Source organism: Oratosquilla oratoria, chromosome 23 (assembly GCF_046742065.1).
Source record: "Oratosquilla oratoria isolate Oo_2021 chromosome 23, ASM4674206v1, whole genome shotgun sequence".
Taxonomy (NCBI): Eukaryota; Metazoa; Arthropoda; class Malacostraca; order Stomatopoda; family Squillidae; genus Oratosquilla; species Oratosquilla oratoria.
Window position 1 is genome coordinate 36,020,025 of NC_134799.1, and position 25,000 is coordinate 36,045,024.

Here is a 25,000-nt window from a genome sequence, read left to right on the forward strand (position 1 = left end):
TTTTTGTTTTTTTGATATAAAAGAAAATACATACTTGGCAACTATCCCACTGCCACACTGTGTTCGTGAATTTTTACGTTCAACGGTCAGTTAATTTCTTGTATTCTTGAAATATTTAAACCCTTCTCAACCGAAAACTACTTATCCTTATATTATTTCTGACTATCACTTAGCTATTCTGTTAAGCTGCATGTGACCTCGCCCTTGGTTAACCCCTTTCGTAGAGGGTATCAATCAATCAATCAGCTATTCTGAATTCACTGCTAAACAGAGGCCTCTCTCATACCATTACACGACTCTCACGACTGCCACTTCACTCCTGCAAACTTCTCTATCTCGTCTCTCTACCTTCTGTCTGGTCTCCCTCTTCCATGTTTCCCTTCTTACTGTGTCCACTCAGTAACACCTGCTCCATCTCCTGTCATTCTTTCGCGCTAACTTTCCTTCCCAGTTTCATTTCCTCTCTTTTACAGCCTTCACAATACTCCAGTCTGCTCTCTCGTCCAACTTGCTTTCTTCCTGTCTTTCAGCTTTATTCTTAACACTGATCTCTATTCCTCTCTCTGCACTCCTTAGCTTTGTTTCTATCGCCTTCGTCAGCTTCTAAGTCTCACATCCGTACATTGTAGCTGGGACTATACATTACGCTTCAGACAACGTAAGGAGCCTCTTACGATCTTCTTTTACCAGACTTTCCAACCAAATGTGATACGCATTTTATTTCATTCTCGTGTTTAGCATCACCTTTAGTATCTAGACTAAATAATTGTACTCTTCAAGTCTTCAAGACTTAATATCGATCATAATTGTTTTCAATTTTCGAGTTGAATATTCTTTTAGTTTTACACATTGATCTTCAAACATACTTCCAGATTTTCCTTGTTCAGGTCATTCTTCATATCTTGCAAGTCTTCTGCTCTCTCTGAAATAAGATTAATGTCATCCGCAAATATAAGGTGATTATATGTATTCATTATCAATCTCCAAAGTTTTCTCTTCCAAATTCAACCTTCTGAAAATCTTTTCCAGGCAAGCTGTAAATAGTTTGGGTGATTTTGTACCGTCCTGCTGTACTCCTTCCTCTTATTTTTTCTGTATCTTTATGTAGTCGAACTACTGTATAGCAGTATCTTTCGCATATGTTGCACGATGATTTAATGAAATATTCAATCCTGTAGATGTCCGGCGAGCACATGCGCACAAGGACACCTACGTTCTCCATTGCCAACTCCAAGTCGTCATACGACCAATATGATTTTTACTCTTTTCACCATTGCTTGTATATATAAAACATATATATGAATACTGAGTGTCTATTCTCAGTTCGTGTATTGTGCATTGTAGAAGTAAATTAAGCAAGAAATAGTAGAGAATAAATTGTATATAACATAATTTAGCAACAGTCACCATTTGAATACTATATGTAAAAGCTGTACCATTGGCAACTGCCAGTGTTTTCCTCGTGTACTGGTTTGAGATATTACAGAGAACAAACCACAACTTCGTTTGTCTGAACGCCTTATAACCCAGTGTAGACAACAAACAAATCTATACATAAATATTATCAAGAACCCTTACAATAGCTTCGTTTGCATTATGCTTGCGTAGTGAATTTAGCATTGATACATGTTCTATTGAGTCAAAGGCCTTCTTGTAATCCACAAAAGCTAAACAAGGATGTTTATTGAATTTTGACGTTTTCTCGATGAGCTGTGTCTGTTCTCTTGATTGGTTTTCATCTAAAACTTTGCTTAGTCAACTTGTACGGATCTTGGAAAATAACTAAATTTGTCATTGTCCTATTTTCACAATTTCTTCACGTTATTTCGAATTTCGTGTTTGTTAATCTCTATACTACTGTACTGACTTTATAATTGCATGCAGTCTATATTTGAGGAATCTCAGAGGTACCCCCACGGGCCAGTCACACAATATTTGTATATTATTATATGTCAAGGATAACCTCACAGAGGAAGCCTTCGCTACCCCCTCATTTCTGCCGCCCCCTTAATTTCATCCTTTACCACTCATAAGATTCTTACTTCCTCACTTCTCCTATGCCCCTGTGATGTGGGATAAGAATGCAGCCACCGTGTCCCTATGCGTGTTGTAGAACGCGACTAAATGAAACAAAGGTGAGTCAAGGTAAAAGTGGGTCGGTGGGGGGTGGGGGGCGCCAATCAACAACCAAGTAATCGGGGTTTTTATGTGCATGGACGCGGAGTAAGAAAGATCAAAACAGAAGACTTTGACAGTATGTGAGAAGAATGATGCATAAGCATTGATTCAATCTAAGTTGATTGAGAAAGGTGGGTTGGAGTTCGGTAGTGTGATAGGTGGATGTTGGGAGCGGAGAGGGCGAGGGAGGGGAGGAGAGGCTCTTTTGACGAGATATGAAGTGTTTGTGTGACTGAAAGGGAGCGTCGATGAATAATGTGGGTAGATAAATCTGTGAATGAAATAATAAGGAAATATGTATGGTGAATCAGAAAGAAATGAAACCAGAGGAAATGTTGGAAATGTGTAGTAAAAAAGAACGATGCTTAGGGTGGCTGATGAGAGCGTAGTTGAGAGAGCATTGATAGATTCTGTAGTGTTGTTGGCCAAGTGAAGTAGAAGAGTTCTGGACATGAAAGTGTTGAGGGGAAAGAGCGGAGGAATATCTGATCATCATTTGGTGGAAGGGATATAAGGTGGCGAAATATGAGAAGAGAGTGAGGCAGCTGTAGTAATAGTACACATATTTCAGCACCATTACCACCACAGGTTTTGAAATAAAATTATAACAACCATAAAATAACACTTTATTCAATATAAACACTTAATGATTAAGTGGTCTGTCTGCCCTGACACCTCGAACCTTCTTACTGAGATCCTGAGGTCGAAAACTGAAATAATACAACATTGGAGAATTTTCCTACCCAGCCAAAATGACATGATTTTTTTTTAATGAGGTGAGTAGAAATATTGTGGGCCGTGGCTATCATGACGCTCTTCGTTCTGGCACTGGACACAGGAAAAGAACGTCAACGTAGAGAAAGAGTTAATTTGCACTCTCAATTCTTTCCCTGCAGAGACGTTCCCCATACCAAACAAAGGCGCCTGACATCAGCCAAAATTAAATATGCAGAGTATATACGTATAGCTGATCAAAATGGTCTGACGGCAGCCAGAAGGGGTATGGTCGAAATGAATAAGATACGAGTAAGGCAAAAATTAATGGAACGGAAATACAAATTATGTCACCATCGAATGCGTAGAAAGACAAAAACAAAATAACATTCGGAGATCGCAAACCTCCGCTAACGCAGTTCGACCAAACCCTCCAGTTCCTTCGTCACCTCATTCCTCTCCTCAGAGTGATCAAAACCTTTACCTGGTTCCTCGCTCTTGCTGGCGATTCTGTCCGATTCTTATCAAGTGCCTCCTCCCTTCCGAGGCGAGAATAGAATTCAAGACAAAATATAGAAAACGTGTGTGTTGGGGGGGACTGCAGAAAAATAATAGCTTGTTACAAACTGATAAACATAACCAAAAACAAACTCTTTGTTGGAATGTTATTGAATTGTTGCTTACAGTGTACAACATAAGAAATCATAACACAATAGCTATATCCATGAAGCTGCAATTATGGCTCTTGGTAAGATTAAATATTTGGTTTTGAAACTCAATCATACCAACATATTTTTAATCATAGGGAAACATGCATTTCTGAGGGTCCATTAGCCGCCCCCTAGAAATTTGTTAAATCTACCACATTTAGGATACTTCATCCTTTTAGTTCGATCTCTGTTTTCGGTCTTTGCGCTATTTCTAAGATTCCTATCTACACTGTATCGCACCAAGGTCTCCGAATTACACACCAACTGTAGAGTTAGTGTCAGCATGGAAGGTTGTGGCACAGCCAGTGATTCAAATGATATCAAAGAATCCTCATATGCACCTTTCATTGTATAAATTTCCTTTGTCTTAACTTCTCACTGACCTTTGATTCGACTTTTTTTTCAACTTTGATTCAGGTTGCTGCCGGGCGATGTTCATCGGCTAAGTGAATTTTTACCCACCTCCCCCGCAGCCGCCTAAGAACTGTCTCTATGAAACCTTTTACTGGCTAATTCTACGGTTGCCAGGCTATTTTATTCAAACAAAACTAAATTTACTTGGTTAACTCTTTCACCATTGTGACGTCCTTTGCAGATTTCATTCTGTTCAGTGCTACAATATGAATTTTTCATTCGGCTGAGGAGGGAGGGAGGGAGGAGAGCAATTGATCGAGGTCCAATTTTGTCCTCATTTTCTCTCCTCGATGGGATGAAGTTTCCTCCTCTTACACTGGTCACAACAATATCTTTAAGGGGCGTCGCGGGAACGAAAAAATGGTGGACAAGTTAATAAAAATCGTTAGGCCTCTTAACCGTCAATCCACTAAGCCATATTAATTATCTCCGTTAAATGAGACTTATTAACCCACTGTTGGAGAATGAGATAGGATGGACAGAAATTCTGTATATTTCGGCCACTATCTGTGGTTCTCTTCAGCAGAATAAAGAGTGCCACAGATAGTGGTCGAAATATACAGAATTTCTGTCCATCTTATCTCTTTCTCCGACAGTGGGTTAAGTCTTATTTTACAAATAACATAAAAACATAACATAAGAATGAAGGAGACTGCAAGAGACCATAAGGCCTACACTAGGCAGCTCCATATCCATCACCACCTGTCATCCCCATCCACAAAGTTGTCTAATCGTTTCTTAAAACAACTGATAGTTTCAGCGCTTACTACATGGTTACTAAGTTTATTCCATTCATCGACCACCCTATTAGTAAACCAATTCTTGCCTATTTCCTTCTTAAATCTAAATTTGTCCAGTTTATAACTATTACTGCGAGTCCTGCCCTGTTATTTTAATATGATGCCCTTGTTTGCATCACCCTCGTTATAGCCTTTGATCCACTTAAACACCTCTATTAGATCCCCCCACACTCTGCGCCTTTCCAGAGAGTGTAAGTTAAGGTGCCTAAGCCTCTCTTCGTAAGGCAAATTTCTGAGTCCATGTGTCATTTTGGTCATTCTTCTCTGTACTGATTCTAGTGAATTGATGTCCATTCTGTAGGACGGAGACCAAAACTGTACCGCTAGATAGAGTTTAATAATTACCTCTGCACTTCAATTCGTTACCGTCCTAGCAATGAAAGCTAATGCTCTGTTAGTTATATTCCTTGCGCTAATGGACTGTTTCCTGGTTTTAAGGTCCGGACTCATTAGAACTCCCAAGTCTCTCTCGCACTCAGTTTTCTCTAAAAGCGTGTTATCTAAGCTGTGTCTATTTTCGGGGTTGTGTGGCCCTACGTTTAACACGCTACACTTAGAGATATTGAAGTTCATTTGCCATTTCACCGACCATGTTAACAATTTATTAAGATCATCCTGCAGAATCTCTGCGTCGTCTCCTGACCTAATTAGGCGTCCTATTTTAGTGTCGTCCGCAAACTTACTAACATCACTATTCATCCCATCGTCTAAGTCGTTTATGTACATAATGAACAACAAGGGACCCAAAACCGAGCCCTGGGGGGACCCCACTAGTAACATTGCCCCACCTAGATTTTATTCCATTTATGGTGACCCGCTGTTTTCTGTTACTAATCCAAGCTCTAATCCATTCCAACACTTTTCCTCCTATGCCATGGGCTTTGATTTCATTTAGTAGTCTGGTGTGGCACCTTGTCGAACGCTTTGCTAAAGTCAAGGCAAATAACATCGTAATTATCATTGTTATCTGACGCCTTATATACTTTAGTGTAAAAGGATAGAAGATTAGTCACACATGACTTACCCTTGGAGAAACCATACTGTGAATCACGAATTAAATTATGTCTTTCGATGTGTTTTTGAGTCTATTTACTATTACTGATTCCTAATCTCCGTTAAAGTTAATCCACTAAGTCTGTCGTTAAATTAACGGGAGATAATCGTTCATCCGTTGATCCACTAATTGCCGGGATTTAGGACTTGTATTACGTCCTGACTCAATGACAGGTCACTATCTGCAAGGGACATATGTCGGAGGCGACAAAGTCGACAAATTCCTTGTTCACACACGCCTGGAAGAAGGACGCCAGCACCAGTGGCACTTGTCCTACAGAAAGCTGGCGAGGTTGTTTGACTAGATTTTTGGCAGGAGGTGGAGTGGATCCACCACTGGACAAGCTTAGGCTGGAAGAGTGTCTCTCCTCTTTCTTCTCGCGAGTTGATGCTGCCTTGCAAACCCCCTCCACCTCTGTGTAGGTGATTGGATGCTTCTTCTTGAAGTGGCTCTTATTTTTTCTTAAGCACCTGTCCTCATGCTCCTTGAGCAGCCAGACCTTACAGTGAATGATTTTATTATTTTTCTATTTTCCTGGCAACTGAAGAGTCAATATCTACCTGGGTCTCGCCGACATCGCCCTCAGCAGCCACAAAAGTTTCCCGGTTTCGGCTCATCGCTGCACCCAGTGTCAAAAGTCTGAACAAGAAAATACTCAGATCATGAAAATAATTTTTTTCTCCTTCGTTGGATCTACTTCGCTTTAAGACTAACAACTCTGGACCAGGCACATTTCAGCGCAGATTTATTTTCCCTCTCTCTTCCTTCTAATTTCGAAGCGACAGTTTAAGGAATCCCATGCAACTGTCAGGTGCCATGATTTGACAGTCTGTAAGTCCAATGCATTCGTCATGAAGAAAATAAAGAAGAAAACATATGAAAACGAGGAAAAAAAGAGAAAGAGAAGCAAAAGAAGAGGTAGAGGAAGCAAAAAATGAAGAAAAAAAGAAAAAGAAGAAAATTGATCACGTCCTAGTGACAATGCAGAACGCCTGAACCCATTTTTGACATTACTATTATTTACTTTGCTCTCGGTACCACCAGCAAGGAGGGGAAGGAGGAGAAAGAGGAGTAGGAAAGACAAGGACATTTTCCTAGAGGTTGTGAGGAATACGTCACGGCCCTATAATGGGCCTTCCAATAAATGTATGTATGTATACACACACACACGCGCGCGAACAGACACATATATACACTGAGTCTGGCTGCCCATACGGCTTAGGCATCATTCAAAACCCTCTTAGCATAGCCTTTCAACCTTTTCTATTTATTGATTACAAAGTTTATGGATTACTACTTGGGCCTGAGCCCCAATCAGTTAAATGAAAGCATTTAGTGTCAGATGAAACAAAATCTACGACTGGCTGCCGAGCAGGAATAGACGAAACACATTAGCACAGTAAGATTAAGACTTCTTTTTTAATCAATCTCGGTTTTACTGCTCTGGCGAACAAGCAACTTTGTGGCCAGCACTGCGACTTGAAGCTGATGGCCGGCACCTTTGTGGGCAGGGACTCAAGAACGTGCGGCTTAACCCATTAAACTCCGATGACAAGATTCCTTGTCATTTGGTCAAATAAAACAAAAAATCATAAAACACCAAAATGTTTGATCAAACACCAGATAAAAAATATGACGTCAGTCCTCGCGCGAAGCGAGTACTGACGTCATATTTTTTCTGGTGTTTGATCCAACATTTTGGTGTTTTATGATTTTTTGTTTTATTTGACCAAATGACAAGGAATTTTGTCATCGGAGTTTAATGGGTTAAGAAAGCTAGAAGGCTCTGCAAACTTCCGCCAGCCCAAACTGCAAGTTCTCTAAACCCTGCCTTCCAGTCATAAGTAAGATTACGACCCAAAGGTCCTGAGAGGAGGTCGACGCTCTACTCTGAGTCGTGTGACCGTGGGTTGCTTCAGCTTCGACGTTCATGCAACCAAGATGTCAGTGAAGGACAAGAGCTCAAACAAGGAAGTACGCATCACAAGCAAGAGTACCAGGGAGGTGGAGGAGGAGGAGGAGAAAGGGGGGGGGGTGTAGGGCTCGTCCTGAAAACAATATGTACACGAAGTTTTGCACAAAAGGAAGTAGCATCCCACAGGTAACTTTATGATTAGTGTGCCACGGTATCAACTTTAGTTGAACTGCACTACAATAACGCTGATTGTCGACGTGCTATAGTCTTGTTGTGGCGATTCCTTCATTTTGTCCCGAAACCACCTCGACGTGGAAAACTCTCGGTCTGAAGTCTTGATCTTCGCCCAGAGAAGTATGACTTCTGTTATGTGAATCGCATGATGGAGTCACCCAAGTGTGCTCCTCTAGGTTGATTACACCCGACGATGCAGACGCCGAATATGTTTCTGAACGATGGTTTGAACTCATGTCTGTGGAAGGTGGATCAACTTCAGCTCTTTGTAAAGACACCACTTCTAACGAGCTACTCGGCTTATTTCTGTCGCTATTAGTTAACGTAGGAAATTCTGCCCGGGGTTCCCCATTCTGAGCTAAAGTTCCCTCGATGGAATGAGCATCTGCGCCATCATTCGAATGTGGCGCACAAACAGTAGAAGTTGTGGAGGTGGAGGACATTCCTGAGAGGCTACTGCTCCTCACCGAACTGATGCTGCCGTAGCTTCCTGCGTTCGAATCCGTGATCGAGTTGAACCAACCCTCATGCGCTCGTCGAGACAGTTCGAGCGCCAGCTCTAGGTCAGGATCCTGCAATGATAAGAAAAGCTCAAACCACTGAGGTTACACACAAAAGTGCACATATACACACATGCACACAAATCTGTGGGGCAGGGAATAAAACATAGAAAGGGTGGAGAGAGAGAGAAGAACTGCAATGACCAAAGAAGAATACTAGAGGCAGAAACAAATACATAACAAGTAATAGAATGTAATTTCGACAGAGGTGTGACAGATATAAAAAACCTAGACTGTATGATGAAAGAATGAACAAAGTTTTCCAAAGGATATTGCTTTGAATGGGCAGGAATAGTTAGAGTCGTATTGACCAGTATAAAGTAGAAATACAAGAAGTATATCAGTTACTCGAGAAGTTGGGTATAAGAAAAGCCATGGGCCTAGTCTGGATTCTCAAATGAACAATAAAAAAATATATATAACAAGTGTATGATCTCGAGAAGGAAGAAGAGTGACCCAGGGGTGAAAAAGGCAAATGTGGTCCCAATTCATATGGAAGAAAGTGAGACAAAATATCTGAATCAAAGATCAGTATCCTTGACCAATTTGATAGCCAAAATATGTGAAAGAATTTTGAAAGACAGATGGGCAAAGCAATTGGAGGAGAGTCTTTATAGATAATCAATTCGGTTTCAGAAAAAGAAGGTCGTGTGTAATGTATGTACTAAGTTTATATTTGAGAGCGGTTGATGTAGCATATATGAGAGATGGTTAGGTGGACTGTATTTTCTTGATTCTGGAAGGTTAACGTAAAAGGTGGAAAATATAAAGGGAGAACTCTGGAATAGACTCATGTGATGTCGAATTGGGGGAAGTGACTAGTGGGTATCCACAAGGTTCTATACTGGTACCTGCACAGTGTTCTTGACATACGTCAAAGACATGATGGCTGGAATAAGCAACTATCTTAACCTCTACACTGACAATGTCATCATGAAAAGAATATGTATATATATATATGTATATATATATATATATATATATATATATATATATATATATATATATACAGAGTACATACACCTTCAAACAATTCACACCCTATATACCCGCCGAAGCTCTCCGGGTTGCGCCATGATCGACCTGACCTCTCGTCCACCTCCGCTTTGCCTCGTGAAGTATCAAACAGCTCGCTGTTTTTGTTAGCTTGATAAACCCATCGCAGTGGTTGTTGTTTGGGTGGGAAGCGATGTAAGCTGTTTCAGTTATTTTTCTTCTTCTCTTAGGAAGTTCTTTCTGCAGCACCTCTATTCTGACCCAGTCTGGTAAGTGGCCATGAGTATCTACATGAACCACTAGCGAGTCTGATACTCGGTGTGCCTTGACGTCATTCCTGTGCTCAACTGTCTGCTTTTTAATACCTCTGCTGGTTTCCTCGTAGTAGATCATAGGACAGTTTCCACACGGTATCTTGTAGACGATACTATTTTCTTCTCCCTTGGCCACGACTTTGTTCTGCTATCTTTAAAGCCTTTTCTTTAAGTCGGTGCAACAGCCCTTCCGGCATAAGGAACAGAGGAGACGTGACTGAAAATGATAGCAGAGGGTATTTGTCCGTGCCAAACTCGAACCACTCAGGTAGGTTGGGACAGTTGCTCACTAGAGCCGGCGTCAAGATTACGATCAGCACGGGAACAAAAATAGGAGACATTGTTAAGAACCAAAACAAAGTCGTGGCCAAGGGAGAAGAAAATAGTATCGTCTACAAGATACCGTGTGGAAACTGTCCTATGAGCTACCACGGGGAAACTAGCAGAAGTAATAAAAAGCGGACAGTTGAGCACAGGAATGACGTCAAGGCACACCGAGTATCAAACTCGCTAGTGGTTCATGTAGATACTCATGGCCACTTACCAGACTGGGACAGATTAGAGGTGCTGTAGAAGGAATTTCCTGAGAGAAGAAGAAAAATAACTGAAGCAGCTTACATCGCTTGCCATCCAACAACCACTGCGATGGGTTTATTAAGCTAACAAAAACGGCGAGCTGTTTGATACTTTGCGAGGCAGAGCGGAGGAGGACGAGTGGTCAGGTCGATCATGGCGGAACGCGGAGAGCTTTGGCGGGTATATAGGGTGTGAATTGTTTGAATGTGTATGTACTCTGAAGAAGTCCTGGTAAGGAAGAAACGTCAGAATAAATCCCTATCGGTTCCCTGTGTTTATCTCACCACCCTTCCAGTCATATATATATATATATATATATGAAGTAAGCGGAATAGGAAACACAGGAGTCTTAGTCTTGAGTTTATTCCTGACTAGTTTCGCAGGTATGCTTTTGAAAAAGCATACCTGCGAAACTAGTCAGGAATAAACTCAAGACTAAGACTCCTGTGTTTCCTATTCCGCTTACTTCAACCTGTCAGAATGTCTCAACATATGTATATATATATATATATTATATATATATACATATATATATATACATATATATATATGTATATATATGTGTGTGTGTGTGTGTGTGTGTGTGTATCCTTAACCTTTTCCAGGCTGATTTTCTTTCTTAAAACTAGTTTATTTCTCTCGGCTCTGAAAATGAATTTAGCTGTGCAACCTACCATTCTATGGTTACTACCGATGTTGATTATATTTATCACCATAACAATTCTAACGCTCTTGCTCTCATCTCCTAATATATATATATATATATATATGTATTTATATATATCTATATATATATTTTATATATATATATATATATATATACTTAAATTTTTTTATACACACACTCACACACACACACACACACACACACACACACACACACACACACACATATATATATATATATATATATATATGTGTGTGTGTGTGTGTGTGTGTGTGTGTGTGTGTATACATATATATATATATATATATATATATGTGTGTGTGTGTGTGTGTGTATACATATATATGTATATATATATATATATATATATATATATATATATATATATATATATATATATATATATATATTTAGTTCAGGTTTATGCACCAACTTCACAGAGTTCAGGCGATAAAATTTAATCCATCTATGATGATTTAAGTCAGGTAATGGATCAAGAAAGAAGTAAGTACACGTTGGTAATAGGCAACTTTAATGCTAAAGTGGGGAAGAAGATGGGAGATGAGACGTGCATTATGAAGTTTGGAGTAGGTGAAAGAAATGACAGAGGCAAGATGTTAGTCAATTTTGTAGAGAATTACAACATGAGGATAATGAACATTTTCTTCCAAAAGCGAGTAGGTCGTAAATGAACATGGAGAAGTCCAAATGGAACAACAAAGAATGAAGTAGACTTCATACTAGATGAGAGCAAGAGTGTTAACAATGTTACGGTCATAAATAAAGTCAACATAGGTAATGACCATAGAATGGTAGGTTGCACAGCTAAATTCAATTTCAGAGCCGAGAGAAATAAGCTAATTTTAAGAAAGAAAATAAGCCTTGCAAAGGTTAAGGATAATAATAAGAAATTTCAATTAGAAATTAAAAATAGATTCGAAGGACACCATCGAATATATGAATTTGAATTTAGTGAATATCATTAGGGAATCGGCAGAGAAAGTAGGAAGTATAAAAAGTATTAGAGAAAACAAATACTCCAAGGCTACAAATAACCTAATTAAAAGAAGAAGGACCATGCAGATTAAAAACAGGAGAGACGAAATAGAAAGAGAACTAATCAAGCTTATCAACAAAAGGCAGAGATCAGAGAAAAAAAGAGAGAAACATGAATGAAATAGAAGAAACTATTCGGAAAAGTAAAAGTATTAAAGGGACCGAGCGCAGACACACTTTAGGAAGACAGCAAATGATATGTTTGAAAGATAGAAATGGAGAAATCATTAAATGCAGAGATAGAATGGTGAAAAGAGTAGAAGAATTTTATCAAGAGCTTTACTCGTCGAAGACCTTAGTTGAGTTAGTAAATGCATCTGTAGATGTTAGTAATGTAACAGAGATTACATAGGAAGAAGTAGAATTTGCTCTAAAAATGTGAAACAAGGAAACTCATCTGGGGAAGATGGCATATCGATAGATCTCTTGAAAGACGCAGGGAAAGAAGTTCATATTAAGTTAGTTCAGTTGTACACCCAGTGCTTACGTCCAGAAAGCGTTCCTGAACTGTGTTGCAATGCTAAAGTGATTTTGCTTCATAAAAAAGGACACCAGAAGGACCTTAATAACTATCGACCGATTAGCTTGCTATCAAATATATATAAAGTATTCTCCAAGATCCTTACATATAGACCAAGTCAAGTTTTAGATGGAAACCAACCGAGAGAACAGGCAGGGTTTAGGAGCGGATATTCGACTCTGGACCATTTGCAGACGATGAACCAACTAATCGAAAAAACAACAGAATACAATATACCTCTGTGTTTAGCTTTTGTAGGGAAGTTCATATTAAGTTAGCTCAGTTGTACACCCAGTGCTTACGTCAAGAAAGCGTTCCTGAACCGTGTTGCAATGCTAAAGTGATTTTGCTTCATAAAAAAGGACACCAGAAGGACCTTAGTAACTATCGACCGATTAGCTTGCTATCAAATGTATATAAAGTATTCTCCAAGATCCTTACAAATAGACTAAGTCAAGTTTTAGTTGGAAACCAACCGAGAGAACAGGCAGGGTTTAGGAGCGGATATTCGTCTCTGGACCATTTGCAGACGATGAACCAACTAATCGAGAAAAGACAGAATACAATATACCTCTGTGTTTAGCTTTTGTAGATTACGAGAAGGCCTTTGACTCGGTAGAACAAATAGCAATACTAAACTCGTTACGCAAGCAGGGTACAAACGAACAGATCGTAAGAGTTTTAGAAAAGATTTATGCGAAAGGTACCGCTATAATTCGACTACATAAACATACATAAAAAATCAAGATCGAGAAAGGAGTACAGCAAGGCAATGCAATTTCACCCAAATTATTTACAGTTTGTTTGAAATATAGTTTCAGAAGATTGAGTTGGGAAAAGAAAGGTTTGAATATTAATGGCGAATATTTGAACCACCTAAGATTTGCGGATGACATTATTTTTTATTTCAGAAAGAGCAGAAGACATGCAAGATATGCTTAGTAATCTTAACAAGGGAAGTCTCAAAGTAGGTTTGAAAATGAATAAGAGTATAACCAAAGTAATGTTCAACACACCACATTATGTAGACAAGGATAAAAATAAAAAATAAAAAAAAGTGAAAATCTTATCCACCCCAGATATCAACATGCTGTAGAGGTGTGGTCTCCATACGAACAGAAAAATGCAGGATTAACCACTTGTTTATCAACTGAGCACGCGTTTCCAGTGTTTCTATGGCAAAAAGAAAAAACATATATAAAAAAGAAGACAAATGGTGTCAACTGAAACTATCCTTAGCCTAGCTGACAAAACACATAAAGGAAGACCACATAAACTGGTATTGCTCACACTGGATGAGGAAAGAGAAAGAAGTGAAATGGTTGCTCCCTTTAGAACCATGAAAGGTGTGAAAAAATAGGACAGAGACAGTCTGTAGTTTAGGGGCTGTCCCTTAAATCGTGAAAATAGCGTGACACTGGCCTCAACAATATGCTTAGAGTATGGACGAATTAGTCGAGGTAATTTTGATCCCTTTCAGTCTAGGGGACGTGAAATAGATTAAGTTGAATATAAACGTCTAGCATCAGGAAAACAGTATACTGATAACAAGGATGAATAAATTAGGATATTCCAAAGAACTTTAGGCCAGGAAACACTCAGGTGAATGAATCAGTTTGTCGTTGGTCAACAGAAAAAAAAAAAAAAAAAAAAAAAAAAAAAAAAAAATATATATATATATATATATATATATATATATATATATATATATATATATATATATATAATATATATATATATATATATATATATATATATATAAAACGCCCAGCGAATCCTAAGGAATTCATCTTATTACCTTCATTATTGCAACTTACGGTCACTGTGCTTATGAATTCGGAGTTGGAGATGGTGTAGGCTGCTGACTTGTTCCGACTTAGGGGATTGAATCCGACCTCAGACTGAAATAACAGTAATAGAATGTGAGACATGCATTCAGATTTGTTGCTTCCTATGTATGGTGTTTGAAAATGTATTTACATACACAACATGTACCTACTTTCTCCAAATTTGCTGACAATACAAAGCTGTGTGGAATTGTTGTTGATCACTCGAATGAGTTAGATATTCAAGAAAATTTAGATAAACTGCAACAGTGGACTGGAAGTAGTTAATGAAATATATTTATTTACCAAGAGCGTTTTCCTTCTTACAATTGAGGTAGCCAAGTCAAAATACGCACTCACTCCTGCTCATTCCACTCCCCTCCACCATCCTTTCTTCCCTCTCATCTTGGCTCCTCCTTAGCAATGCAGCAAGACAGTGCGTCCACAGCAAGTCTACTTCACTTAATCAACGACCCCTCCCCTCCTTCCATTCATACAGAAAAAAAAGAGAAGACGAGGAGAAATCTAACCCAAGTAAATGTAAAGTTATGCACATATGTAAAAACAACACCTAGTACAGCTAGAAGATATTTGGAGAAACTTTAACAAATGTGGAGTGTGCAAAGAATCAGTAACGACCTCAAATCATTTAAGCAGTGTAAATATGCCTTGCTGTGGATGTGATGCGTCTTGTTACATTGCCTCTGACCCAGGAGGCAAAGGCTGGTGGATGGGAGTGGAATGGGTGGGAGTAGGTACGTGCCTTTGACTTTGGTTACCTCCCTTATAAGGGAGGAAAAGCTCTTGGTATATAGATGAATACAGATATCTGCCTTAGAGAAAGCAAATAAGATTCTAGGAGTGATTGTACGATCTTTTGATTTCAAAAATCCATCTGCCATCAACCAGCTATACAGATAATTAATCCGTCCACATCTGGAATATACTGAATTCGTATGGTTGCCGAATCTCAGACATTGGCAGATTGGAAAAAAGTACAGCATCAAGCCACAAAACTGATTCAGAATATGAGAAATAAATCATACGAAAACCGCCTAATTCATACGAATCTATTTTCCATTAAAAAGTGTAGGTTTTAAAGGGAACTGACATCAAAAGTGATTAAATGTTCACACTGAATACAAATCAGACGAGAAATAATGGTCTGAAGCTGTCAGGACGTAAGACTAAATTTGGTCAAGGGTAGAAACAATTTCGACAATCGTGTAGTAACTAAACGGAAGTCTGGATGGAATAAACTTCCTGCAGAAGTAGTGCTGTTCCTGTAATGTTGTACGGTTCGAAGTTTTAAGATTCAATACAATATGCTGTAATGCCTACCGATTGTTTGTTTTCCTTGTTTATTAATTTCTTCGTGGTGGGGGAAAAGAATACTGCCACCAAGTAATTCCACTTGGATCGTAAGAGGCGAGAAAAAAGGGACGGGGATTGGGACCAGGCATCCTCCTCCCTGTAGCCCCACAGGGGACATTCCTAAAAAAAAGTAAAAGCATAAGAGGGTCTAGGAGTTTTCCGACCAGCACCCTAAGGTTTGGGTCTTTTAATGTGTGTGGATGTGGTACAGATGAGAGTAAAAGGGAAGAGATATGTAGCATGTTTGTGAGAAGAAAGATGGATGTGTTGGCTTTGAGTGAAACTAAGTTGAAAGGGAAGGGTGAGTGTAAGTTTGGGAGTGTAAGTGGGAGGTTATCAGGAGTGAAGAGAGGGCGAGGGAGGGAAGGGGTGGCTATACTAGTAAGTGAAGAGATAGGTAAACGTGTAGTGGAGTGGAAGGAGGTTTCCTCAAGGATAATGTGGATGAAGGTGAAACTAGAAAAGGAGATGTGGGTTTTTGTAGGTGCATATGGGCCTGGTGGTGAGAAGAGTGTAGAAGAAAGGGAGACTTTTTGGATAGATTTAAATGAGTGCATAGAGGGATTAGGGAGAAATGTCAATGTAATAGTACTGGGAGACCTTAATGCTAGGGTAGGAAATGATCCAATTGATGAAGTGGATGGGAAATGTGGAGTTCCAGGAAAGAATCGTAGTGGAGAGTTGATGGTGGAGATGTGTCTAGAAAGAGAGTTGATGATAGCAAATACAGTGTTTCGGAAGAAAGTCAAGCATAAGTACACATGGGAGAGGGTGGTGGATGGAAGGGTGGTACATAGAGCGTTAATGGATTATGTAGTGGTAGATAGGATTATGATAGAAAGAGTTAAGGATGTACATGTACTAAAGGGAGAGGGTGGGGGAACATCAGATCATTTTTTGGTGGAAGGTAAGTTGAGAGTGGAGGATAGATGGAGAAAGAGGAAAAGGACAAAAGGTAGTGAGGTGCTTAGAGTGAACTCTTTAAATGAAAAGGAAAAGGAGAAGAAGTACAAGAAGAAGCTGAAGGAGGAGTGGGAGGGAGTTAAGGATAGAGTAGAGCTAGGAATGGAGGAGGAATGGGGATGGTTCAAGGAGGGAGTCACAAAGTGTGCAAAGATGGTGTGTGAAACAAAGAAGGACAGGAGGAAATGGAAGGAAGGGTAGTGAATGGTGGGATGAGGAAACAAAGAAGGTTGTAGAAGAGAAGAAGCGAGCTTTCACAGATTGGTTACAAAATAGGACGAGGGAGTCATATGAGAGGTACAAAGAAAAGAAAAGAGAAGTAAAGCAAAAGGTAAAGGAGGCAAAGAGGAGAACAGATGTGAAATGGGGTAAGAGTATGACAGAAAATTTTAAAAGTAATAAAAAGATGTTTTGGAAAGAAATTAAGAGAGGAAGAGGAGGCGATTCAAGTAGAGAAGAAAAGGTAAAAAGTGCAGATGGAGAGATGATAATGGAAGAGAAGGCAGTAAGGAGAAGATGGGCAGAATATTTTAGGGAGTTGCTAAATGTGAAGGAGGATAGGGAGGGAAAGATAGCTGCAGTGGGAAGTGCTAAGAAAATGACTGTGATGAGTGAGGAAAAAGGAGGAGAAATAAGGAAGGATGAAGTGAAGGCAGTTGTTAAGATGATGAAAGCAGGTAAGGCACCTGGTCTGGATGGATGACATGCAGAATGTCTAAAAAAAAAGGAGGTACAGTGATGGTGGACTGGCTGGTGAGGTTATTTAATGTTTGCTGGAGAGAGGGTAGTGTGCCGGAGGACTGGGGGAGTGCCTGTATAGTTCCACTTTACACGGGAAAAGGGGACAAGTGTGAATGTAGTAGTTTCAGAGGGATTAGCTTGTTAAGTGTAGTTGGGAAGGCTTATGGGAGGATCTTGATTGAAAGGATTAGGAGAGGAACAGAGGAAGTAATTGGTGAGGAACAGTGTGGATTTAGGACGGGAAGAGGTTGTGTAGATCAGATTTTTGTGGTAAGACAGATATGTGAGAAAGCTATAGGAAAGGGGAAGGATGTTTTTTGGGCTTTTATGGATCTGGAAAAGGCTTATAATAGGGTAGACAGGAAGGCACTGTGGGAGGTTTTGCGGATATACGGGATAGAAGGAAAGCTTCTAGGAGCTGTCAAGACTTTTTATGAGAGTAGTAGGTCTTGTGTCAGGATTAGAAATGGAGAGAGTGAGTGGTTCGAGGTAAAGGTGGGACTTCGTCAGGGATGCGTTATGTCGCCCTGGCTGTTCAACTTGTACATAGATGGGGTAGTGCGAGAGGTAAATGCAAGGGTGGTGGGTCAGGGATTGGAGATGGTTAAAGAAAATGGAGAAAAGTGGGAGGTGAGCCAGCTGTTGTTTGCGGACGACACTGCGCTTGTGGCAGGATCGGAGGAGGGATTGAGGAAGTTGGTGACAGAGTTTGGGAGAGTGTGTGATAGAAGAAAGCTGAAGATAAATGTGGGTAAAAGTAAGGTGATGAGATGTTCAAGGGGGGAAAGAGGCAGCAGACTGGAACTGAGCATTTAGGGAGAGTGACTGGAGGAAGTGGATAGTTTTAGATACTTGGGTGCAAATGTGGCAGGAAAAGGCGGAGTGGAGGTGGAGGTAGAATGTAGATTGAGAGAAGCGAGGAAATGCCTTGGTGGATTAATGAGTGTAATGAGGAATAGACATTTGGGAATGGATGCTGGGAGGAGACTGTGTGAAGGAGTGATTGTGCCAACAGCACTGTATGGGGCAGAAACATGGAACATGAGAGAGGAAGAGAGAAGGAGTTTGAATGTGTTTGAGATGAGGTGTCTGAGAAGTATGATGGGGGTTACTAGGCTAGATAGAGTGAGAAATGAGGAGGTGAGGAGAACAGGGGTGGAAAGGGAGTTGGGAGATAGGGTTGATGAAAGAGTATTAGGATGGTTTGGACACATGGAAAGAATGAGTGAAGAAAGACTAGTAAAAGAGGTATGGAAGGCAGATGTGGAGGGAGTGAACATGGGGGGACGTCCTAGGATGAGATGGATGGATGGGGTGAAGGGGGCTTTGGGGAAGAGGGGAATGTCTATTGAGGAAGGACGGGAGAGGACAGAAGACAGGGGTGAATGGAGAATGGTTGTATATGGATGATGTTGTGATGCATGAGGTGGAATGGGCAGGGGGATGGGGGGTGAGGTAGTATGTGTGAGCAAAATTTGACGCAGCCAGAAGGGATTTCTCCCCGTCTTCTCCTTTTATGCATGGGGGATGGAGAGGAGGGGGGGGGGTCGCCGATTTAATGAAGCGGTCTTGCCGTGGATGTGCTGTGTTTTGCGACACTGCCTCTGACCCAGGGCAGTGGACAAGGTGCAGGGATGACCCGTCATCCGGGAGGTGCTAAGATGAGAGGGAGGGTGGAGGGGTGTGGAGTGTGGAGTGTATTCAGGGATGGAATGGGTTGGAATGATTTTATGCCTTTTCCTTTTTGGCTACCTCCCTTGTAAGGGGAAAAAAAGCCTTGGTATATGTATGTATATACTATTTATTCTTAGTATCCGACTTAGTTATGGACCAAAAGGTCTCCTGTCGGTATGCTCTTCTTTTGTAATACTTTGTAACACCAAAAACCGCGTAATACCGACGGTGATGCTTATCGATCATAACTTGTTTACACACAGTGATAGTGTCGATACTTTCGGAGTGAAACAATATAGATATCAAGAGTAAGGAGAGGCGCAGGGAACTGCATTGTAACTTGAAATTAAATTGAAATATCTAGACAATACCGTATTGTTTGGATGACAAGAGTGAAAAGTACGTTGAGCAGTCGCTACAATAGCAAACTGCATATTTGACTTCACCGTGGTCTTTTTGGATTTGGAAAAGGCGTTTGAGCTGACCAGTCCACTTGTGATATTAGACACCCTTGCTCGCAAGGGCGTAAAAGGCAAGTTGCTTTCTTGGATTGCTGACTATCTCAGTCACCGGTCTGCGAAAGTACGCTTTCAGGGTCATATATCAGAGGCCAGAATGCTGGAGAATGGCACTCCACAGGGGGGGGGGGGGTCCTCAGTCCCACCCTGTTCAATGTGCTCGTCTCCAACATTCTGGAACTACCTCTACCCAATGGATGCAAGGTCATCTGCTATGCAGATGACATTGCGCTCATAATTACTGGGAAACGGTAGTGCTTCAACAGGGCTCAACGCTGTTTATGCGCTGTAGCGACCGAATGTTGCAGGTTAGGGTTAAAGATCTCCCCCACAAGATCGGAGGCCATGGCATTGAGACTCTGGAAAGAAGGGAAGCACCTCACCATCCAGGACCTTAGGCTGGACTGGGTTCACCAGTATCGGTACCTGGGGGTCTGGATTGATGAGAGGCTCACCTTTCAGAAGGAACTAGCCTATCTCAAGGAGAGACTGAAGGCAAGAACCACAGTTATGAGAGCAATGACGGGGAAGGCACTTGGTGCCACGCATCGGGTCCTTCGCACATTCTATGTGCACGCAGTCCGCAGCTTGGTGGACTACGCTGCCCCAGCTCTCATAACTGTGGCGACTGCCAAGCTTGAAGACCTGGAGCCTTGCCAAAATGCCGCAGCAAGGATTATCCTGGGAGCTCAACCTTGGACCAAGATTGTTAACCTCGAGATGGAAGCTTCATTGCCTTCATTAACGTCACGGGTCAGAAGGCTGGAGGTCGACTTTCTTGCCAAGATAGTCCAGAGCCCCAGGATAACTGAGCTAAGCCAGAGCCTTGTGATAGCTCTGGGACGGGTGGGTACTCATATCCATTCTGATACCTGGCTATCACAGGCGGCTGGACTTCTGGACTCCTTCAGGCTCACCAGCGCTCTCCTTGAGAAGGGTAGGGACTCTCCACACCCAGAGTTCAAGCCCCCACCACCATGGCTGTCGATACCTGCAACCTTCGTTGTCGCAAAGCTTCCCAGTAAGAAGAAGTTATGTGACCAGGAAAGAGTACGAGCGCAGGCCCTACAAGGCATCCGCGCACTGTCGGAACCTGGAATGGCGGTCTATTATACGGATGGCTCCGTAGACCCCAACAGGCCCCGTAGTGCGGGGGCTGCCTTCGTGACGGATGGTTTGACCTTCGGCAGGAGAGTATCTGATCATGCGTCCACTCTCCAAGCTGAGGCCATAGCGGTCCAAGGAGCGTTAGAGCATGCTCCAATATCTCGAGCTGGTCCTGTGGTAATCCACACGGATTCACAGTCTCTGCTAGGCAGCTTAGAATCGACACAGCCCAGCGACAATGTACGCCTACTGACCTCCATCCTAGCACTTCTGCTGAAGCTGCATCAGCAAGGCAGGAGTGTTACGCTCAACTGGGTGCCAAGGCACGTAGGTGTCCCAGGTAACGAGCTAGCCGACGCCGCAGCTGAAGCGGCGCGCCAAAGATCAGAAGTCGATGTTGTCGTCCCTCTCAACAGAAATCAGTTGCGCCTACGCACCAGGGCTCTTAATCAGGTACAACGGTTCCTTCAGCACAGACTGGAGGCAGAGGTGTCAGAGAGGGCGAGGTGGTACAGGGCAGTCACAGACTACGAGCCCCTTGTACTTCCTCGCTCCACATCTAGAGAAGTGGAAACTCTGCTCTTCCGTCTGCGACTGGAGGACCGTTGTTTCTGGCAGATTAAAAGTAATCCAACACCTGAAGAGAGAAGATGCCGCCACTGTAGTCACCCCGAAGCCACCCTCAAGCACTACCTCAAGCATTGCCCCGCAACTGCTTTTCTGAGGAGAGGGCCTCCGACAACATCTGAGGGTCTTGTGCGTCGCCTATGCCGCCACCTAAGCGATTATGAACTGCGTCGGCTGGTGGAGTGTCAGCCCCCCCTTTAATTCTTGTATATTTTTGCACTTGTATTCCGTTCATGTCAGGAAGGGTGAATTCACCGAGATGTGCATGCGTATTTCACATAGGCATGCACATCCGGTAAATATATGGGTGGGCGTGGCCAAACCACGACCACTCATACACTGAATCACCCCCCCTTTTTTTTCTTAAAATTTATTACACTATTGCTACCATTCACTAAACATCGAACACAGTTCACGTTGGGAAGGGTGCATTCACCGAGATGTGCATACGTATTTCATGTACGTATGCACATCTTGTGAATGTATGAGTGTGTGTGGTTGGGCCCACACACACTCATAAGTCAAATCACCCACCAAACGGGCTCACAACCAAAGCCCGTGGGAGCCTAAAACTCCCAAATTACACACACACACACACGACTTCACAGTTACCACGCTCTCTATCGACAGTTGGACAAACTACCAAGATGCGGACAAACTCAATTCGAACAGAATAAACACTGGAAACATGCGACCCATTTCCAAAGGTTTTAGTGTTAGAAGACGATGTCCCTGGGACCAAGTATTGGCAGTTATTCCAACATTCAAATAGAGTGTCGAGGACTAAAAACTAGTGGAAACAAAACCAAACTTGTGGAAAGGTAGTCGATTTTCCACGGCATCATATGGCCGGTCTAGTCTTTTCTCTAGCATGTCTAATCTTTGCTTCAAGTTAGTTTCTCCGTGTATCGCATTACCCTGTCACTGTGATGTTTTCAGGCTTCCAAGGTCGTACTTGATCAGTATCAATATTAGTTAAAATGGCTACATGTCGCAGTCTAAGGGTAATGGTAAGCTATGCAATGTATATTGCATAGGCAAAATCTATTTTCATTTATTTGATTAGGCATGTTAGACCATGGGAGTCATTCAATTGCCAAGGGGATTTCAAATTTGTTTCAAAATTCGCATTACCCTACATGCATGGGTCTTTTGTATGTGATTCACCATGGTCTTGGAACACGTGTTGGACTCGTGATCGACAGTTTTTAACCTCCCGGATGAGAGCTCAGAGCTCGTATGACCGATCTATGGGTAATACTGTGACCTTACACGCACACACACACCCAACTCCCCGCCCAGGAGAGTTGGAGTAACAACCCGCAGCGCAGCGATACTGAAATTATTTCAGCCCTGGGTGGGATTCGAACCCGGATCGCCGTAGTGGCAGGCGAGAACTATAACCACTGCGCCACGTGTGTGTGTGTGTGTGTGTGTGTGTGTGTGTGTGTGTGTGTGTGTGTGTGTGTGTGTGTGTGTGTGTGTGTGTGTGTGTGTGTGTGTGTGTGTGTGTGTGTGTGTGTGTGTGTGTGTGACTGATTTTGTTTTTCTCTTAATTTTTCGAGGTGAAATCTTGTGTTGGGCCAGGTGTTCACCCAACATTGGCTATAACAGTCGACAATGGTAAATAGTGTGCAAACAAGGTCAACAACTACCTGCAGAGGAGAACTCCGTCAACCTAATATTTATAGTGAATATTGTCATCAGACATAGGCCTAACATACCAATATCATGCAAGCCTAAGCCTCTAAGGCCTCTGTACAATGAATGAATAAGCCATATTTGAATTTGAATTGAACAAAATCGTAGTTTCAGTGTTTGGTGGACTAACCTGCTCTGGGCTTGAGAGGGCCGGAATTGAATGTGGGTGGTCATTAGTTGGCCCAGATTCACCTATCAAGTGTTAGCTGCATATGTATGTGTATTTTTCACGTTCTCTGTGGTAAAATCCTCCCACGCTCTCGAACCCATCGCTGACATTTTTCAAAGTCCAAATGTGGTTTGGGGAAACGGATCAAATTAGATAGATCCCTTCATATGCGGTCTAGCCTCATAACATGAGTCACTGCGACATAATCCATAGCAGCAGTGTTTAGTTGATAGCATTATGAAAAATTGAATTTAGTCGTATCCCGTCAAAATAGCCGATAGATGTGGATGTTTTCCCACATGAAAATTAATTATGTGGCGAGACGTACAAATACGTTTGTCCACATGGGATTTCCCCCGAACACATATGACGACATAGCAATGTTTGTTTTTATTTTTAGGAAATGTGCCGATCGCTATTAGAATTTGGATTCACAGCCGCGATGAATTTTGGAGACTTACCGTTTCTTCCTCTTCGTTTTCCTGGTCCCTTCTGCAGCAGTAGAGCAGTTTCTTCAGCGTCTTCCTTCTACCGAAGAAAAATATAAAATAGAATGAGACAAAGACAGTCATAAAACACACACACACACACACACACACACACACACACACACACACACACACACACACACACACACACACACACACACACACACACACACACACACACACACACACACACACACACACACACACACACACATTAGTTGGACATGTTCAACATGAGCTCCCTTGTCTTTGGTGGTGGTAATACACAATCGTCTGTTCAGATTTGGAGCAAAATCACAGGCAACTTGGGTATCTTGTGCTCACGGTTCAAGTCAGATTTTTCTTGTGTGTGTGTGTGTGTATTCACCTCGGATCTGCTGCAGTCTCTGTCGAGAACAGCCAGACACCACCCTACGGCAGTGAGCTCAGAGCTCATTATTCGCCGATCTCTGGGTAGGTCTGAGACCACTCACACACCACACACCGGGACCGCAAGGTCACAACTCCTTGACTAACGTCCCGTACCTACTCACTGCTAGGTGAACAGGGGTTACACGTGAAAGGAGACAAACCCAACTTATCTCCGCCCGGCCGGGGAATCGAACCTCGGTTCTTTGGCTTGTGAGGCCAGTGCTTTACCAATCCGCCACCGAGCCGTGTGTGTGTGTGTGTGTGTGTGTGTGTGTTTGTGTGTATGTGTGTGTGTGTGTGTGTGTGTGTGTGTGTGTATGTGTGTGTGTAATAATAATAATAATAATAATAATAATAATAATAATAATAATAATAATAATAATAATAATAATAATAATAATAATAATAAAAGGTTTATTTTGATTGCAGTAGTACACTGACAATAATACATTACAAAAGCTGATTAAAAATATAAAACTTAAGAGTATATACACGGTGCAAGTTTACATGGAGTTCATTATGTGCACAATGGATGGGATGGCACTGTTTTTGTAGCGGTCAGTCCTTGGCGCTTTGATTGGTACGAGCCTATTTTTGTGTCTAGTGGCGTGGCGAGTTGGTGGAGCATCGGGAGGGAGGAAGTGACGGTGTCTAGAGTGGGAAAGCAGGCTTTCCCCAAATTTCTTTAGTGCC

At 41.7% G+C, this 25,000-nt stretch overlaps 2 protein-coding genes across 4 annotated transcripts in view; one reads left to right on the top strand and one right to left on the bottom strand.

Annotated features, from left to right (window-relative positions):
* Positions 1–7,599: 7,599 nt before the first annotated feature.
* Positions 7,600–25,000, bottom strand: part of LOC143038061 (uncharacterized) — a 72,424-nt gene continuing 55,023 nt past the window's right edge. For 2 of the 3 annotated variants that reach the window (XM_076206955.1, XM_076206954.1), the window contains 3 exons: positions 23,870–23,936; positions 14,526–14,609; positions 7,600–8,591 (listed from right to left, as the gene is read on the bottom strand). In XM_076206955.1, coding sequence (XP_076063070.1) covers positions 8,046–8,591; positions 14,526–14,609; positions 23,870–23,936 — 697 coding nt within the window. In that variant the 3' untranslated portion in view covers positions 7,600–8,045. The remainder of the gene's footprint in view (positions 8,592–14,525; positions 14,610–23,869; positions 23,937–25,000) is intronic. The other variant, XM_076206953.1, reaches the window with a different exon arrangement.
* Positions 19,664–22,068, top strand: LOC143038149 (uncharacterized). The gene is made up of 2 exons (XM_076207167.1): positions 19,664–21,046; positions 21,173–22,068. Exons 1-2 carry the CDS (start codon positions 20,150–20,152, stop codon positions 21,737–21,739), a joined length of 1,464 nt encoding a protein of 487 aa, XP_076063282.1. The 5' UTR covers positions 19,664–20,149; the 3' UTR covers positions 21,740–22,068.

Bases quoted from the DNA above. Each gene is read 5' to 3' on its own strand.
- LOC143038149 (XM_076207167.1), top strand. From the start codon at position 20,150: ATGGCATTGAGACTCTGGAAAGAAGGGAAGCACCTCACCATCCAGGAC. The intron at 21,047-21,172 runs GGAGCGTTAGAG...CTGACCTCCATC, and splicing joins CTGAGGCCATAGCGGTCCAA to CTAGCACTTCTGCTGAAGCT.